Source organism: Topomyia yanbarensis, chromosome 3, assembly GCF_030247195.1.
Source record: "Topomyia yanbarensis strain Yona2022 chromosome 3, ASM3024719v1, whole genome shotgun sequence".
Lineage (NCBI taxonomy): Eukaryota > Metazoa > Arthropoda > Insecta > Diptera > Culicidae > Topomyia > Topomyia yanbarensis.
The window spans coordinates 422,152,467-422,166,567 of record NC_080672.1 but is presented as its reverse complement, the minus strand read 5'-3'; the positions used below and the strand labels follow the sequence as shown (position 1 = coordinate 422,166,567).

General features: G+C 44.4%; 1 protein-coding gene across 3 annotated transcripts in view; it reads right to left on the bottom strand.

Annotated features, from left to right (window-relative positions):
• The window catches only part of LOC131693565 (arfGAP with SH3 domain, ANK repeat and PH domain-containing protein), a 97,236-nt gene that overhangs the window by 7,619 nt on the left and 75,516 nt on the right, over positions 1–14,101 (bottom strand). For all 3 annotated transcript variants that reach the window (XM_058981486.1, XM_058981488.1, XM_058981487.1), the window contains exons 4-15: positions 12,133–12,278; positions 11,810–12,064; positions 11,643–11,728; positions 10,932–11,365; positions 10,432–10,867; positions 10,188–10,368; positions 9,826–10,125; positions 9,258–9,762; positions 8,779–9,198; positions 8,603–8,716; positions 8,475–8,548; positions 8,206–8,421 (exon numbers count right to left, since the gene is read on the bottom strand). In XM_058981486.1, the coding sequence (XP_058837469.1) occupies positions 8,206–8,421; positions 8,475–8,548; positions 8,603–8,716; positions 8,779–9,198; positions 9,258–9,762; positions 9,826–10,125; positions 10,188–10,368; positions 10,432–10,867; positions 10,932–11,365; positions 11,643–11,728; positions 11,810–12,064; positions 12,133–12,278 (3,167 nt within the window). The remainder of the gene's footprint in view (positions 1–8,205; positions 8,422–8,474; positions 8,549–8,602; positions 8,717–8,778; positions 9,199–9,257; positions 9,763–9,825; positions 10,126–10,187; positions 10,369–10,431; positions 10,868–10,931; positions 11,366–11,642; positions 11,729–11,809; positions 12,065–12,132; positions 12,279–14,101) is intronic.

Below are 14,101 nucleotides of genomic sequence, written 5' to 3'. Positions count from 1 at the left end.
CTATCCGATGTGATTAGCTACTATGATTAATGTTCATATTAACCCTTTAACGACCAACGCATTCAAATGGGTTTACATAAAAGTAGTCGAAAAAATGAAATATGGAGTCTCAAAACTGATAGCAGAAATGGATTCAGGGACCCAAAATTAGTTAAAACCACAAGTTTTAGCCACATAGACCAATTTTTATAATTTTGTCACAACTTTGTATGAACAGGTGCCACTGTGTGTCGTCGCAGCCGCCAAGGAACAATGCGACGTAACAATAGAGCGGGCCTCTGTGCGCTTGAGAGGAGGACCCTCCGGCACGCAAGTAGCCTACCTCAGGCTACTGAAGGGAGATGCAAAAAAGGTTACCGTGATAGGTAAACTGAAGATCGGCTGGTCAGTATGCCCAGTTAGCATACCCCAGCCGCCCTCAGTGGATAGGTGCTATCGGTGCCTTGAGTCCGGCCATAAGTCGTACGAATGTAAGGGTACAGACAGGAGCAAACTATGTCGTCGCTGCGGCGAAGATGGGCCTAAGGAGCGGGGCTGAACTAAGGCGCATAAATGCCTTATCTGCACCGCTAAGAAGCAAGCCATGAACGTCACACAGCTAAATCTTAACCATTGTGCAGCAGCCCAACAGCTGCTGTGGCAGTCGGTCTCGGAGTCGAGGACAGATGTCGCCCTCTTATCAGACCCGTACCGCATCCCTGCCGGCAACGGCAATTGGGTGTCGGACGGGTCTGGAATGGTGGCAAACAATGGTGTGTTCTATTGTAGCTGCTACGCTCCACCAAGGTGGCCCATACAACAATTCCACCAGATAATCGACAGGCTCTCGTCGGACCTAGTGGGCCGGAAACCGGTAGTCATAGCGGGAGACTTTAACGCTTGGGCAGTGGAGTGGGGCAGCCGCTGTACAAATAGCAGGGGTCAAGCGCTAATGGAGGCGCTTGCGAAACTCGATACTGTGCTAGCTAATAATGGCTCCGCTAGTACATTCCGTAGAAACGGGGTGGAGGCGTGGATTGACGTAACATTTGCCAGCCCGAGCCTGGCTCCAGGCATGGAATGGAGGGTAGACGAAGGCTACACCCATAGCGATCATTTAGCAATCCGCTTTAGGATCAACTATGGTGTGCAGCATCCGAGGGCGGGAGATACCTGTCAGGTACGCGGGTGGAAGTACAATCACTTCGACAGCGAAGCTTTCACCGCGGCCCTGGGACTGGAGGCCAACACCGACAGTCTAAGCGGGGACGCGCTGGTAGCTGTTCCACCACGCGCGTGCGACGCCACTATGCTGAGAAAAACCCCGCCAAGAAACAGCAGATGCCCGGTATACTGGTGGAGTGCCGAGATTGCAGCTCTACGATCAGCCTGCCTCAGAGCTAGACGTAGGATGCAAAGAGCTCGCACCGAGGATGCAAGAGAGAACCGCCGTGAAGTGTTTCGAGCTGCGAAATTGGCCCTTAACAAGGCCATTAAAAGCAGCAAGAGAGCGTGTTTCGACAACCTGTGTGAGGCAGCTGAAAGGCCTCTCCGTTTGTTTAATAGCACTAGGGATCAATTGTAGCGAGCACACCGACCATCCACTTTGATCTTGCCGGTCGACATAAGCTGGTTAGCTGCGGTTGTCGATAAGCATATCGCTGCTGTCTGTGTGCCACTATACGCCTTCCCCAACCTGATTGACATCTGCTCTTTCTCCAGGTTACATTGCTCTATTAGCACGCTCCTCACTTCGTCTTCCGTTGTGATCTCGTTCAGATTCCTGCACTCGACCGCTGCTTCCTGCACTAAAGCACTCACGTTCGCTTCTCCTCACACCCCTTCTGTCACGAGTTCCCGATAGGATGAGCTCTTGATCAACGGATCCTTCTTCAGTATCTCAACTTTGAGTGCGCCTGGTTCTTACTACGTTCTCGTCCAGCTTTTTTAGTTTTGGATCCTCTCCCACCCTTTCGAGGATCGCTGCGTACGTCACGTCGCACAGTGGCGGGTCTTCAAACAAAAGTCGGACAAAACCTCAAATGTTACCTAATTTGGCTGAAAATCACAATTTAAGCTAATTTTGAGGTGCTGAGCTCATTTTTGATGTCAAAAGTCGTAAAATATTAAATGCATTTTTCCATACAGTGTCATTGAACCTTTCTTATAACTATGATCCCGTTTTCATGATAGATTTTCCGTTACTGTTCACCAATGTCAGCAATATCATAAAAAATGAAGAATACTACTTTAAATCCATTGTATAACATATTGGTTTACTGTAGATTATCTAACTATTTTAAACAAAACACCATGCGTCTCCATATCAGCAACAAAGCTTCAAAATCTTCTTAAAACTTTTTGCGCACCTAGGCGCAGTACGAGACCATGATATTCGAAAAGTAGAGGTAATTTCCCATAGAATGTATACTATGTGACCGTTCCGAAATGATTCCGAAATTTGTTCAGAATACATTAGTGAAAAAAGTATTTTTGATCTGACCACCTCAAACATATTTAAACTGAAAAGTCATAGTTCCAAGCAAATTTACCAAATGTATTTTATTCACTAACCAAGTTTTTTCGTTCCTCTACACAATGAAACTAGTTGTGCTAAAATCGAACGAAAATCAAACGAGCAACATCCATTTGAAGTGAACAGAGCAATGGTGGTTTCGGAAATGAAAATCAATAAAAAGTCCGGACTTTGTTACGTTTAAACTCATGTTAAAAATCGTGTTCTTATCCAATGATCATAAAATTTTGAATATACATCATTCAATATATGAGAAATTTAGAAAAAATATAAAATATCAATATTTCAAAAATAAATTTTTGAGGTTTTGGCCAGCCTCCAGCCACTGTGCGTCGTCTTCTGACGAAGTCGAAGGTTCTCTTTTTTTCATCCTTTTATTTCTGGTTTTTCCTCCTTTCTTCGACGGTTCACCATCTATGTCGGTTGTTTCGCTGCCTTTTACCGATCTTCTTGGGCTTCTTCTGTTTCTTCTCCTCTCCGGGTGTCTCCCTTACTATTGTCACGGAACGCAAATAGCGGTCACGTTACGGCGCACAGAGGAGCTACTGGGGTCGAATCCTGGCTAAAACTATTTATTGCGGCTATTGCTGTTATTTTGCCTTAATATGAACTAAAAATAGACAATAACTAGCTTTTGGGAGAATTTAGCATCTATCCACCTACCAGTGCAGGGGTCAATTTTCTATATCATTCCGAATACTAGTATTTTTGAGGTGATCCTTGTGAATACATTTGTTTTTCCCGTTGCATGAAGAGTTGGTTAGTGGAAAGCCAGAAGAAAAGGGATGCCTGTGCACATATTCATAGAGATACATTTTGCCAAACATAGTATTTGACCCTACAGCATTTCGGCGTACCTCAAATTTGTATAAATATCAATATTTTCAAATCGCTTGGAATTTGTAGATCGGACAAGATCGGAAGAGATTTAATGTATTTTAGATAGCCAGAATCTTGTTTTGTAATGTTGTTTAAGCAACATTGCCGGATCGTGCCGTATAATGTAACTTTTTTAACATTCAAGTTCGGAATAAAATGATTAAAAAAGGTGTTTTTGAAGCTGGTCCAATATACAGCAACACTGTTTTTTCAGTTAGTTTTAAGCTGAGGTTATACAAATAGTTGTGTTCAACTACGTTTGTTGTAATATTGTGTTATTTAACACAGTCATTATCATAAGAAATCGATTTTGCTGGATACATAACAAAAAATGATTAAAAACCCCTTAAAATATCACTATTTTGCTTCCATGCAAAAATTCTTTAGCAATTTTTGACATACTCTTTGTTTTGCCACATTATGCAGTATGCTTTTAGGTATGTAAAAAAATATAACTAATTTAAAAATCGAAAAAGAATATTTTGGTTATTGGCCACGAATTTGTTCTAGTTACTCCGCTATGCGGCGTCTCATAGGCTTTTGCTTACGCTACCTTCGATTTTTTAACTCAGCTTCATCAATTTAGGCAACATAGACTACTGGTCTTCTTGTGTTATGTTTGATTTCGGCGTGCGCACCTGAAATCCTAGCTTTCCTTGGTGTTGGTTTATCGCCGCTTGTGCTCGGTATGGCCTCCCTGAACTGCTCTCGCTACTCTAGATGCTGCGGCTGCATTTGCTGTTGCACTTGTTCGTTTTGCTTGGTCGGCGACCTCGGTAGTGGATTGGCAAACGAATTTACTACGCTTGCTCCGTTATAGTTTATTTTTATATTTTTGTCTTCTTCCGTGCTTTTTAGATTCCAACTCCAAGCCGCTTTCTAAGCCCGTAGTAAGTAGTCTCATCCATATGATCCCATGGTTACCTTTACAAGCAGTAAGGTCACATGCGACCGGTGCTGGTCAAGAACGTTCAACTGAGCCTACTTTCACCGGCTAAGGCGCCGGGTTTCGAACGTACTTGGAGACCTACCAAAATTTTAACGGGACCAGGGGCAGCCAGCACCATCAGCCCACTCGCGGTTTCGGGGAAGTGTCAACCATTCTTACTGGAGTAGTAAAATGTTGTGGCTATCAGTCCGTGGTTCAGTTTCGATGAAATCTTTATTCACTTCCGTGTTCTGCCGCCAGTATACCATAATTAGGATCTTACTGGTATCGAACATAATGTGCCGGTTGGCACTCCAGTTGGGCTAGCGTGTTTTTATTGCTAAGGTGTTTGGGCTTTGATAGGATCTTAGCAGAAGCGGCACAGACTCTATAACTCGAAGTTATAGCTTTTTTTAGAAGTTTAGCAGAGCCCAACGCTGCTTAAACTCCATCATGTCTTAGCAAGACTCTCTAACTCGCAGTATGTGCGGGAGAGGAGTGATATTGTTAAATCCCTGAACTCCTGTCCCTGCTGCCCCTGAAATTATAGCACGTAATCTTGAGATGATTGTGGAGACATATATCCGACTGTAGGTTGAAGCAAAGTGAAAGGAAAAAAATCTGCGAGCAAGAGGTTTGAAGAAAGAAACATTACGTCTTCCGTCGAGTATATCGATTGATAGCGATGTAATCGAGGTGGTTATTTAGTTTGTGTATTGATGAATGCCGATAATTGCACCAACAGAGAAAGTCAGAGACGCTTTTTTATTTTATTAGAGGTTTTAACCTTAAGGTCATTCGCCTCTTCGGGTTAGAAAAATCTCTTATGAAAAATTTCTTACCCTATGTGCGGGGTCGGGACTCGAACCAAGGTGCGCTGCGTACAAGGCAATCGATTTACCAACTACGCTACGCCCACCCCCAATTCAGAGACGTATTCGTGCTTACTTTGGGCTATGGAAAACCCTTCGGTTGCAAAAAGTACGCAACTGTATGAAGTCAACCATCTACAAAACGCTCGTTAGACCGGTTGGCCACAATAGTGTTTTCCAACGGAAGGCACTGCGAACGATCTACGGTAGGGTAGATGGAAGAAATAATAGGATACGCTGTATGAAACATGAATTACAACAGTTGCTTAGACGACTATCCATTGTTCGCACAGCAAATATTGGACGGCTGCGGTGGACTGGGCATGTCGTCATAATGGCGAACAACAACTCAGTAAAAATGGTTCTCACAGCTAATCTGATAGGTACAATAAGTAGAGGTGCGCTGCCAGCAAAGGGAAATAACCAAGTTGAAGAGGACCTGAGGAGTCTTCGTGGCTTGCGAGGCTGGCGACAAACAGCCATGGACCGAGTGAACTGGTGACGACTTCATGATACAGCAAAAACATCAGGGCCTTAGATTGATTGGTAAGGTAAGTAAAAGTTTCGGGTGTGGGTTTAACCCACACACTTATACAGAGAGCCGCCTAGAATTTAATAAAATTTGACAGTGGACTATGCTTAAACTCTGCAAAGGCTACACAAATCCAGCAATATAGCATAGTACACAAATCCGCAATCAGCTCAGTCAGGGCGAGTGTAACCGTTTAAAGCGCACTGTCCCAAGACCGAGTGCCTACCGGCACGTTGGGATCGCCACCAGTGAGTCCAGTGAGGCCTTCGGGTACCTTAAGAAGTTGTCACCAAAGCTTGGTTTTCATGAACCGCTCCTGTTTTTACGCCATTGATAACAGCCATCAGTTTCTTCAACCCGGTTGCATTAGTGATCGATGGTTGATCAACGAATTCCCGAATGAGGGCAAGAACAGTGTATTTGTTTTTGTCGAAATAGCCAACGAGTGTTTCCCATGCTATGCGACAATTGGAATCGCTTATTGGGAAAAAAATTACCATCCGCTTTGCTTCCCCATCCAAATACGAAAACAAGCATTGCATTTTCACCGAATTTTTGAGATTCCGTCTGTTGTGAATCGTACTTTCAAATAGATCCTTGAAGGAGCGTTAAGATTTCCTTTCTCCCCAAAATACTGGAATATTCAGCAACGGCAGCTTTACATTCGGATGTGGCTCCTGCTGATCTGTTTGATCTAAGACTGCTGGCTGATTCTGACGACAAAGTACTGCTACCTGTGTTTCCAAAAGTGCTCGAATTGCGTCTCGCAGATCGTTTTTCGTCGGTGCATCCGATTTGCAGCTGGACACCGATGCACTTTCCTGTTTGTCTTCCAACTATCCTTTATTTGGAAATACACCTCGTCAAATTGGAGACGGTAATTGAAGACCGACGCTACGTAGTCTAAATGTTCGGTGTGCTCCTCAATTGAACAGCTTCGAAGCTTCCGGCAAGTTCCGTGAGCTTTTGACGCCTTACATGTACTTTCCCGACCGAGACAAAAACTACGTCTTTATTTCGTCACGTACAAACATCAAGTGAAATTTTTCTCTTCCCTTTTCTCTGCTTCCGCTTGTATTATAGTTGATTGGGCCAATGCCAAATGACTTTTATGCCAAATGGGGTGCAATCGTTATTGGTAGGTTCCCCGTCTAAGAAGTGGACAATCGCTTATTCGAAGGCTTCGTGATAGGCTAAATCAACAGACTGATCAACGCAAGAGCTTCTAGCCTACACCAGGGATGCATGAAGCACAGCACCAGAGCCTAACACGAGCTGAGCGGCCGCTTTGAACAAACCAAAAGCAATAAGCACTGACACCGCTCGTGCTAGGTAACCTTCGTGCTCGAGCTGTAGGATTCGAAGAGCTAGCACAACGAGTTAGCACGATAAGCTAGCACCATGAGCTAGCTCGGTAAGCTGGCACGAGCAAACTCGGTGAGCTAGCACGAATTAACTCAATAAGCTGACACGGCAAGCTTGTCCGATGAGCTAGAACGGTGCAGTAGTGTAAGCTATGGAACGAAAGAATAGGACGATGCAGGCATCATTACTCACACTAACGCGTTGTTTTTTGTTATGCTACTAGCTATCACCGTGCTAGCGAGAGCTCTCGCTCATCGGTGCCCGTGCTACTTGCTAACTCTAGCTCATCGGAAACCAGCACAAGCACTAGCTCAATGAATTTAGCTCTGACACATTATGAGCCAGTGCACATGAATAGGACACGGAGCAGCACCGTTCTTTTGCATGCCTGGCCTACACGAAGTTCTGATAAAGCTAGAAGTAAAACCGTGTAGTGAATTAATCGTTAACACATTTCGCAAAGAACGGATGGGAATCTATCCTCAACATCACGTTCTGCAACTCGACGTTAGTGAGAAACAGGAATTGAAAGAACCCCGCGGCAATACAGTGGACTAGTTCTGTCGATAGAACGTGGAAGACTAGACTTCGAAAAAATAGCGGTGCTACGAGCATGGATCCAGACAGACAGCCAGAAGCGTAAACGAGGGCATGTGATACAACATCTAGAAAACAGACGTCGTCCAGCCTAATAGTGGAACGAGGCACTCTCCAGATTGTTTTAGAGCGAATTGAAACAGATAGATGCGCGTACGGCTTCAAACGGCAGAGACATGTGAGCAAATCAAACTGCTACAAAGAGCTGTCCGAGAATCCTTGGCGTAGAGAACATTTTAGCGAGAGCAAGAATCATAAAAGTACACGATAGCACAGTTAAAAGACTCAATAGTTATGAAAAAAGTGTTGAATGCAAACTCGATAAAAAGCCGTCGAATACCTCTATCTCAAACAGGAGGTACACTGTACAGATATGTTCTCTGGTTTGACAAACTGGTATCAACAACTTCGTTTTAATCAACGCCTACATTAAAAAGCTATTCCCTTACCTCTTAAGTAATCGATTCAGACCTGGATACAATTTGGTCATGGATACACAACAACTTCAAATACTTACACAACTCCGAAACGCGGCTGGACTCTTGGACTTGTTAAAGCTATCACTCAGCGCCCCGGATGAAACGGACGCTCCGCTGGTATCGTTCCGGCTAAAACTACTGTTGGCGGAATCGAGATTGCCACCAGATGAAGACGCCATTGAATTATCGAGCTGGCTGGCGTAATCCAGCTCACCGAAATCACCATAATTCGAAGAGTTGAGTACTTTGGTTACCTACAAAACAAAGATTATACTCGGAATGGAAAAAAATCCGGAATCGTTTATACCTTTTTCCTTAACACAACCGCATCGTCTATCGAAGACAAACTTTCGTTCGATTGTCCATTAGACATTGCTTTATCTACAAAAGGTAGAGTTATTAATGTTACGTCGGTTCTTTGTTGAAACATTTTACCTGTACTATGAGAACCGGGCGGTGGTGGCAGTTTTGGCCTGTTGTGGATGCTTTTGTCCACTGGTTTGAGCTGAGGGATTTCTCCCGCCGGTGGGAGGACTAGTTTTGCTCCAGCTAATGAAAATTGAAAGTCTATTAACACATCTCATATCGCCTAGAACTCAGAAATAACTTACCTAAATTCCTACCCAGCGATTCCCCGCTGGGCGATCGTTTATGGCCGCCGGTAAATGAGCTGAGAAAGTTGGGATCCCTGCCGGACTGCATGTATCCCTCGAAGCGCTCGTAAATTTTGTTGTCGAAATGTAGCTGCTGCGATGAGTTGGATTTGGCACCGCCACTGGACGAACTTGTTGTTCCGCTTCCTCCTCCTCCGCCGACAACACCACCACCACCTGTCCCACCGCCACTATCCGAACCTCTCAGGTGTGGCAGTGTGCTATACACATCCGAGTGCAGATGGTGGAGGTGATGTGATGCCACACCAAAAATTTCATTGTCAATATTCTGGGAATGACGAGGGGCATGCGGGAGAGTTCCGTAGGTGGTCGGTGGGGGTGCTGGAGCTGTGCGTTTCTTCAGAGAACCAATGTTAACTGAAAGTGATCAATTTGTACATTGATACTTTAAATATATGGACAGTTTTTTTACTCACCAGAGGAAGACTTTTTGCTCTGTGAACTGACGGCAGCAGCAGCGGCCGCCGCTGAAATCTGAGCCGAAGCCTGTCGAACAATACTGCTGGAACTGCTAGAGTTAGGACTAGAACCACCGGTAGCCGATCCGGTCCCAGAGCCGTAATGGGATGCGAACGATCCGGCGTATTGTTTGGGACTAGTGCCGGACGATGGGATCGGAATCTGTCGCTGCTGGTTGCCTCCACCAGCACCACCGGGAATTTGCTGGGCACCGACGAGATTAGGATTGCAGCTGGAGCTGGGACTGGAACCGCTCTGGATTGAATCACACGTCGATGACCGAGATCGGAGTGCTACCGGAGAATCTCCCCCCACGAAACTGGGTGGTCTCGAACGGGACTTTCGTTCATCCATCAGCACCGTATCGTCGTCGGAGAAATCGGTTGAACCGTCGTCGTGTATGTTCCAATCGGTGTTGATGTGATCGAAAGCACTCTTTTCGCGCTTCATGGCGTGTTCAATCTGTTAGGGAAGAAATAAATGATAAAATACGACATAAAAACGAATTGGACGTGGGGCTCGTACCAACTCCTTACAGGCCTCGTGGCCCATCTCTTTGGCAATATCTAGCGCGGTTCTGGATTGCGAGTTTTTCACGTCAAAATCACAGCCCGATCGCAGCAGTAGTTTCATACACTCGCGCCGATCGTGCAGAGCGCACAAATGAAGAGCCGTATTTTTGCCGGACATGTCGGCTGGACCCGGTGGATTCGTCTGTTTGTTCAGCCCTTGAGCGGTCATATTTTGAATCAGAAAATCGACAATGTGCAACGTGGAGCCCATCTCGCGCAGGACGGCCAGGTGGAGAGCGGTTTCGCCAAATTCCTGAAATATTTTTTAATCGATGAAATGTCAATCATTTCAAGATTAGTTTAGGCACTACTCACCGACGATGGCAGCACACAGGAGAGATCCGCACCCTCGGCCCATACCTGCAACAGTTGACTGAGATCTGCATTAATCACTGCCTGTTCGAGATCGTTCCTCAGATCACGATCGTCAGCACAGGTTCGCATCACATACCGTTTGGCAATGTATTTTGCCCGAATGAAATCGTATCGTTCCTCCCTTGAAAAATTTAAATTATATAATTTCTTGAATTCAACTTTCCAGAGCAACAGAAACACTCACATCGAACTCTCATGTGTCAATTTGCCCTTCCCAAGCGTGGCCTCCATCACCTCGTTCAAGCTACTGTTTCCCATAGCCCGCGCAATCAGCAGCTGTGCCGTTGTCAGATTATCCAGCGTTAGACTCTGTATCCGTGAGTGGTGCACGCCCAAATCCCGATGAACCCCCGAGCACTGGATGCACACCAGTATACCGAAGTTCAAACTAATCCAGGTAACGTCGTTCTTCGAACCGCAGTCACAGCACTGATCATTACCGGGCAGATTCTGAATGTACTTGATTACCGTCTTCTGCAGCTCAATCAAGCTAGGACTCATCTGCGGGTTGGCATGCTGGAAAGCTTTTGCAAGGGCTTTCTCCCTGCAGTTTATCAGCACCGACATCCACGCTTTCTGGTCGATTTCATCCTCCGCTTGGAAATGGTACGGTCGATTGTCTAAAAATTATCGTGTTATCAGCTTGTTTACAATGGGTTCCAAACAGCATCATTCGATACTTACAACTGATTAGATCGAAACCTTTTTTATCATCTGAAGCGGGTTTGATCTGACTGGTCAGCAGGTTGACTCGCGTAGGTGCTTTGGTTTCGTCTGCATGGCAAATATCGAGGAATCCATCGGCAGTTACCCGACACCGTCGTTTCTGCCACACCCTTCGGACCTTGCCTTCACTTTTCTTCAGCAAATGTCCCGACCGGGTTATTCCATGGTTCTTATCACCTTGCAACTGGTGCAGTGAATAACCCGCTGCGCCTCTATCGCTGGGAACGTTTTCCACTCGATCGAAGTCGGGTGACGATCGAAGCAAGGTTCGTAATTCGAGCAGTTTCCTTCGTTCCTCATCTTGCTTATGTCGGATGGTGTGCAACTTCACGCTAAGCTCCTCGATATACGTCCCGAAATGGGCAATCGTTTTGAGGCCATCCTTAAAGTAACTGTAATCGGAAGATGTGAAATAAGATTAACTGTTCTCCGGACGTTGGAAATGGTTACTATTCTAGAGAGCTGTAGTCTACACCTTTCGTCGGTACATTTAACTCATAGGCCATATGGCTAAGCATTATAACCGGACCACGCTTTCGGTAGAACTGATTCATTTTTTTCGGGTGGGCAAACCCATTTGGATAAAAGCTTATCGCGAACAAGTGTAGTCAGCAGCTTTCAGGAAGTCAATGATACCGATATTTACACAGTCCCTCCCGTAACACTTACTTGTTTTGAGCGTGGTAGTACTCGACCAAATGCTGCAGCAGTTCAATACCTTTCTTCGTCTTTATCTCGTTGAACTTTATCAGATACTGCGAGAGACAGATAAAAAAAATAAAATCAATACCTATCGAGTAGAGTGTTTTTTTTTGTGTCGAGTTTCCCAGTCGCACCTCACACATTTGCAGCTGGAACACACGCCGTTCCTTTTCGATTTCTTCGGCAATCTCAGCCGGAGTTACTTCGGTTCGCATCATACCGGCGTCCTTGGCCAGGGCCTTTTTCTCTTTCTCGATTTTCATGAACTTCGAGTCGTAATCTTTGGCAGCTTTATCGAAGGGCCTCTTCATCTCACCCTTCATCCCTCGCAGTTCGCTTTTGAGCAGCGAATCCACCGGGAACATGACGATGTTGTTGATGTTTTGCATCTTGAAACAAATGAAAAATGTTAGTTATTTCGCTGTCGAGATTGAGTTGGTTAGTCATCAATACTCACCAGCGTTTTCATGAGGGCGCTGAGTTCTTTGGTGACGACGGAAAATTTCAGGAATGCTGCACCGATATCCGGTTCCTCCTTGGACAGTGCAACTGAGCCGAGTCGTTCCAGGGCCCGCACCAGACACATCTCGTTGTCTACGTGAGCTGTGAATAGGTTAGAAATAGAAAAAATCGTTTAGGATCAGGTGACAGCTTCAATCAATCAATGAAAAAGTTGAAAAAATAGCGCATTGCCATTCCAAATTTTCAAAAGAATTCACTAAGAAAAATATTCTAAAAAAAATTGAAGGTGGTTTTCAGGAGTACATTCAAAGCACATTATTATCAAAGGTACTCCATTAGGTTGAACATTAGAGTGACAAAAAATAAATGACCCCTATCGGCCCACCCCTGAGCCCCACCAGGAGTACTTGTTCCAAATTTGGAGCAAATCGGACAATTCTAACCACCGGACCAACGTGCCTGAAGTTTGTATGGGATTTTTAAACAATTTACATGGAGAAAACTCACTAGTTCGTATTTTCGCCGCTAGGTGGCACTGTATGCATCGTATTATCATTGTGAGTGATAATCAGAAAGATAATTTAATTGTCTACAACTTTGTCCAAGGCTGCTAGTCAATCCGGCTTTGTTAAAAGAAGTTATTAAACTTTTAACGAAGTGATGTCTGAGTCAGTTTTGCATGGGGCCAAGCAGAGCATGGTTGTGTATCAGTACTCTATTCCCACGAACTATGATTTTTTTGTGAAATAATGATTTGATTTAGCGAAATAGTATGTTCAGAGGAATTGTTGTACACAATACGAGTTATGTTTTAGTTACAAAATTGTAGTTACAGCTGTGACCGCATAGAGGGCGTTAACACTAACTTTTCATAGAAGAGAGATAGAAACAAGGTGTCTTCTACAAAGTTATGGAACAGGTATTTTGGAATAATTCTACCGAACGTTTTGATATCCTACTTCTCTTCTATGAAAAGTTAGTGTTGGCGCCCTCTATGCGGTCACAGGTGAAACTAAAATGTTGTAACCAAAACATAACTCGTATGATGAACTACAATTCTTCTGAACATACTATTTAGCTAAATCCTACCATTATTTCACAAAAATATATAGTTCGTGGGAATCGAGTACTGATACAGAACCATTCACTGCTAGGTCCCATGCAAAACTGACTCAGACATCACTTCGTTAAAATTTTAATAACTTCTTTTAGCACGGCCGGATTGACAAGCAGTCTTCGACAAAGTTGTAAACGATTAAGGACATTATACATGCGAGCCACAACATAGCTGCCACGCCGCACACACCCCTCTCCCCTGCCTAACCATGTATCTGACATGAGCAAATATAAAAATACGTTTTTCAACACACTAACCTTGCTGGTGTGCCACGAAACTGCTACTTAAGGAAACTAGAACATTTTCCTATACAATCAATCCGAGTTTTTGACGGAATGCCATCTGTAGCTCCTATTTTGTGCGAAAATATCACCCCTCTTCACTTGGGGTTTCTTTTCGAAACACTCTTATATTTCTTCTTCTCGTTTTCATTGCACTTTTTCAAATGCACTTTATTCACATACCACTGCAAAAACACTCGCGAAACTTTAATCGTTTACTAACAAAACTTTAAATTTTCTGCCAATGTGCAGATGACCATAGGAAAATGTTCGGAAACTCTCATGTGCGTTTGAATTTTCGCTTCAGATTTCAGTTTTTCTCAATGTAAACAAGCGAGTCGGTGCCTAGCAACGTGGCTTCCACATATCTTCACCTTAATTTCTCCCTCTTATTTTCACTTACAGTGATAATACGCTACGTAAGTGTCACTTAGCGGCGAAAATGCGAGCTAGTGGATTTTCTCTATGTAAATTGTCGAAAAATCCCAAACTTTTTTTTTGTGCGACTAGGAATCGACTCAGGGGGGGGGGGGCGATTGAGTTTTTTAGAATTCATTATTTTTCTT